This window comes from Lontra canadensis, unplaced genomic scaffold (assembly GCF_010015895.1).
Source record: "Lontra canadensis isolate GAN:19392208 unplaced genomic scaffold, GSC_riverotter_1.0 scaffold142, whole genome shotgun sequence".
Classification (NCBI taxonomy): Eukaryota; Metazoa; Chordata; class Mammalia; order Carnivora; family Mustelidae; genus Lontra; species Lontra canadensis.
The window spans coordinates 1,929,193-1,933,843 of NW_022631136.1; the positions used below are offsets into that span (position 1 = coordinate 1,929,193).

The 4,651-nt window shown below is 48.4% G+C and overlaps 1 protein-coding gene across 1 annotated transcript in view; it reads right to left on the reverse strand.

Moving 5' to 3' along the window:
• THEM5 (thioesterase superfamily member 5) overlaps positions 1 to 731 on the reverse strand; it is an 8,003-nt gene extending 7,272 nt beyond the window's left edge. The window contains exon 1 of the mRNA XM_032843707.1: positions 472 to 731. Coding sequence (XP_032699598.1) covers positions 472 to 585 — 114 coding nt within the window. The 5' untranslated portion in view covers positions 586 to 731. The remainder of the gene's footprint in view (positions 1 to 471) is intronic.
• Between the last annotated feature and the right edge of the window lie 3,920 nt (positions 732 to 4,651).

Below are 4,651 nucleotides of genomic sequence, written 5' to 3' on the forward strand. Positions count from 1 at the left end.
CTTTCTTTCTTTCTTTCTTTCTTTCTTTCTTTCTTTCTTTCTTTCTTTCTTCTTTCTTTCTTTCTTTCTTTTTCTTTCTCTTCCTTTCCTTTTCTTTCTTCCCCCCCTTTCTTCCTTCCTCCCTCCTTCCTTCCTTCCTTTCTTTCTTTCTCCCTTCCCTTCCCTTCCCTTCCCTTCCCTTCCCTTCCCTTCCCTTCCCTCCTCCCTTCATATCTTTAGGCCCAACATGGGGGTTGAACTCATGACCCTGAAATCAAAAGTCATGCTCTACCAGCTAAGCTAGCCAGGAGCCCCTTGGTCTGGGTGACTTGATATCCCAAAAGCACCTTCCCTTTGTCAAATCACATAGCTCCCCAACACACTGCCCACTTGCTCCAGCCATCATCTGGAAAGAAGAAATTTGGGGTGCTCCTTATGCCCTAGGCCCCCAAGAGAAGGAGGGCTGCCTACCTGGCTGAGCTGGGAACTTACCAGGGAGTCCGCGGAGGATCCAAATGCTGAGGTGGGGCTGAGTCTGGGCAAGATGCCAGGAAGGACCCTGTGCTGGCCAAGTCTTACTGCCCCCAGGAAGCCTCTCCTGATCATGGCTGAGTTCTGAGGCTGGGGCTGGCGGGACAACCGGCAGACTCTTGAGAAAGCAGCAAAGTGAGTGAGTGCTTTTTGGGTGTACCTGGGTGCTGCGGGTATCGCTGCCACCTCTGGTACAAGCCTCTCACTTTTTTGGTCACCAGGCTTCCAGCAGCAAGCTGCTCCCCCAGATGATTAGGCAAGGCTGGGCTGGGTTGACACAAGACTGCAGATGTTTGGAGCCTTTCACTGGTCCCAAGCCCCGCCCTGCGCTTGGGGAGGAGCAGACCCTGCTTGGGCAGGAATTCTTAATAGGACTGGGCTGAGTCCAGAAAAAAACATTTGTTAAAGAGAAAGAAGCGCATAAGGAAATAGCATATGGTACACAGGGCCTCAGAGGGCTGCCCTGAAGTGTTTGGTGGGGGTGATATGAGAAAATTCCCAGAAGGATAAGGGAGGTCTGTCTCTCGTTTGGAGAGTGTTGGTGGAGTGTCTGTGTGTGTTGGTGGAGCCTTTGTGGCATGTGCTCTGCAGCAAGACCACTTAAGTCCCCTGGTATGGTCCTGGCACCCCTTTGTATATCACAGACAAGGGGTCGCACAGAGAAGCCTCCATCTGCTGGTCCCTGGACGGGATACTGGCAAGGAGATGGTCTTAGAGGCACAGACAGAAAATCATTTGGGAGCAGTGAGCTTAGCAAAGGTACTTTCATGCTTTGGGAAGCCCAGGGAAGGGCATGAGTGCTGGGGGTGAGGTGGGGAGCTGGGCAGCAGAGGCCTTGTTCCTGGCAAGCCTGGAAGAGAGACAACTTTCAGGGGAAAGTGGAGAGGAGTGTTCAGCAAAGTGTCTACGAAGTTGCAGGCTTTTCTGGTGCTGGTATTTTTTCTACTGAATTAAAACTGCCAGTTTTCCACTAGAAGTCCTGGTTTTTAATTTACTGGAGAAAAGCATGATCTGACGGTCAGAACCATGTAAAGGTGGAATTCTGGTGATGGTGGCGATTGGGACAGTTTCTGAACAATCAAACTGATTTAATAGGAAATTTTACAGATTTTGTCCCACTTTCGGTATTTGGCTTCCCCGGAAGACTAGAGTATAACTATTTCCCTCATGTCCTCTCAAGATTTGAATGAAATTTCTTCAAGGACGGGGAAACCAGGTTTTTGATTGAGTTAGTCTCTGGATCTAGCCCAAATGATTAGAATTAGTTGCTAGCATTTAAAAAACAGGGAGTTTCACACAAAGCAGGTCAAGGATCTCCAGATAAGTAGGAAGATATGGCCGCAGTGTCCTTCTAGCTCTGTGCTGCAGCAGCCAGCCGGGGGCAGGCATTGTGTTCTCTGGCTTGGCCCAGGCCTCCCCCGGTGCCTGGCATCCCTTCACTCCCTTGAAGACTCTATGTGTGATACCTGATGGAAAAGACGGGCTTGAGGAGGAGACGAGAGAGGAAAGAGGAATCTCAGAAAGACTGGAGAGGGGTCTGAGGAAACAGGAGTAGGGAAGAGGAAGGGCTCCACAGGGCCCTGATCCCAGAAAGGTTGCCGTTTTTGTCCAGATTCCAAGAAGAACCAGTAGCTAAACTTGAGAAAGGAAGTCCTTGTTTTCTTGCTTAAGAGCCATGTGGGAGCTAGGTTATCGCCCTTGCACAGCCTGAATTCCCTTGCAGATCACATACCCCAGTGGGATCAGCCTCTCTTCTTAATGGACTAGCAGAGAAATACTCTCTGCGAAATAATAGAAGATATATATATTGGTTTCTGAGCACAGCTCCTAAATCCCTTGGCGTTTTCTGGATGATCCAAGTGTCTTTCGTTCTAATGAGGCAAATCTGGAAAAGGAGTCTCCTGGATAGCTTCAGGGTGGAGACTAGTCACCGGAAGAACCGACCCAGGATGAGAAGCTTGGAACTTACCTGTTGGTTTGAAACCCCTTGGGGGCGCCTGGGTGGCTCAGTGGGTTAAGCCTCTGCCTTCGGCCCAGGTCATGATCTCAGGGTCCTGGGATCAAGCCCCACATTGGGCTCTCTGTTCAGCGGGGAGCCTGCTTCCCCCTCTCTCTCTGCCTGCCTACTTGTGACTCTCACTCTCTCTGTCAAATAAATAAATAAAATCTTAAAAAAAAAAAAAAGAAAAAGAAACCTCTTGGGAGCTTCCCTGTGTAATCTGAAACTAGCCCATAAGGGAACAACAAAGAGAGACTGGAGAAAAGAGGCAGGCCACGCCAGGTTGGTAGGTGGCAGTTTTAAGGAGGCAAGGGAAATTACAGGAGAGGCTAGTCTTGGGTGGCAGCAAGACAAATGGAACCCTGCACCCACCTGGCACCTTTTAGGTTCAGGGACAGAGGGGCCCTAACTGGATTCAGTCGTGTAGACTATGCAGGGCTTCTCAACAGCACATTGTTACTCAAGGCTGTGTCCTTGGAGCAGCCTCTCAGAGTAGGAAAGGCAAATGAAACCCACATTCCAAGGACAGGGGTGGGGGCAAGAACCTCTGATCACCAGGGTCCAACTTATGGGTCAATCGGCAGTCATGTCTTCTTGATGACCTTCCCAAACAGGTACCCTCCTCCATTCTTCAAGAAGGGGACAGAGACTGGAGATTGAGTTAATGATCCACCATGCCTATGTAAAAGCCTCCATACAAATACCAAAAGTACGGGATTTGGAGAAGCTTCCAGGTTGGTGCATCTCAACCCTGTGGGAATAGCAGTTTCTGAGCTCAAGACCCTCCCAGACCACATCTTACGTATCTCTTCATCTGGCTGGTCATCTGTATCCTTTATCACGTGCTTCATTGTATAATAAACCAGTAAGTGTAACTGCTTCCTGGAGTTCTGTGAGCAGTTCCAGCCAACAATCGAACCTAGGAAAAAGGGTATGGGAACCTCCGATTTGTAGCCAAGACAGACAGATGTTGTAATTAACCCAGGGACCTACCGCTTGCCATTGACATCTGAAGTGGGGGTAGTGTTACAGGACTAAGCCATTAACCTGTGAGGTCTGCACCTAATTCCAGTTAGTGTCAGGACTGAACTGTAGGGGTGCCTGGGTGGCTGAGCTGGTTGAGCCTCTGACTCTTGGCTTCAGCTCAGGTCATGATCTCAGGGTCATGAGATTGAGCCCTGCATTGGGCTCCGTGCTCAGAGCAGAGTCTTCTTGGGATTCTTTCCCTCTTCCTCTCCCTCTGCCTCTACCCCTCCCCCTGCACGCTCTCACCGTCTCTGAAATAAATTAAAAAAAAAAAAAAGAAAAAGAATTGAATTGAATTGTAGGACATCTACCTGGTGTTGCAGAGAATTGCTTGGTGTTGAGAAACCCCACACATCTAGTGTCAGAAGCGTGTGCAATTAAAAAGGAGAAATGCAGGAACATTTTCCGATGGACATCCTCCCACTTTAGTTGTTTCACAAATTTTGGTTAAATCTGCTTTCAAGTATTTACATCATTATGCTTATGTAAGTTTTGTTCCCAGTCTGCTCAAGACCTATTGTTAAATTTCCTTACTTGTGTAACTAATTTTCCGTGAGCTGATGATTCCCAAGGTTCTGCTGGATGCTGTGGTCCGGCGCAATACAGGGAACTGAATGGCTGTGCTGCAGATCAACCTTCATTTCCCAGCTGGAAGGGAAGAGATCCATAAGAGAGAGAAGAAAAGAAAGAAAGACCTGGCGATGTCTGTGATATTTAAGACAGTAAAATGGGGTCAAGGGTATAATAGATAGAAGGTGATTAGAAGGAAAGATACCTGAGAGAACATCTATGCTGATGGCAAAAGCATGGGTATGGCCTTGCAATTGGTGAATGGAGGAAGTTATTCAAGGCCATTCCACATATCTTGCAGGTTCTCTGTGTAATATGGAGCCCCTTCTAGAAATGGGCTGGGAGGTAAGCTATGCAGGGAGGTGGAAATGTGTTGGCTAGGGCCTTCAGTGGATTTTGTTAGAACATGAAATTTGGCCCTGATCCTTCACTGTGACCTCAACTTAGAAAGAACAACAACAACAACAAAACCCGACTCAGCTCCGGGGAAAGAGAGCTTCTCCCAGACCTGGACTCTCTGGAGAAGCAATTAGAAAAAAGAGGGAG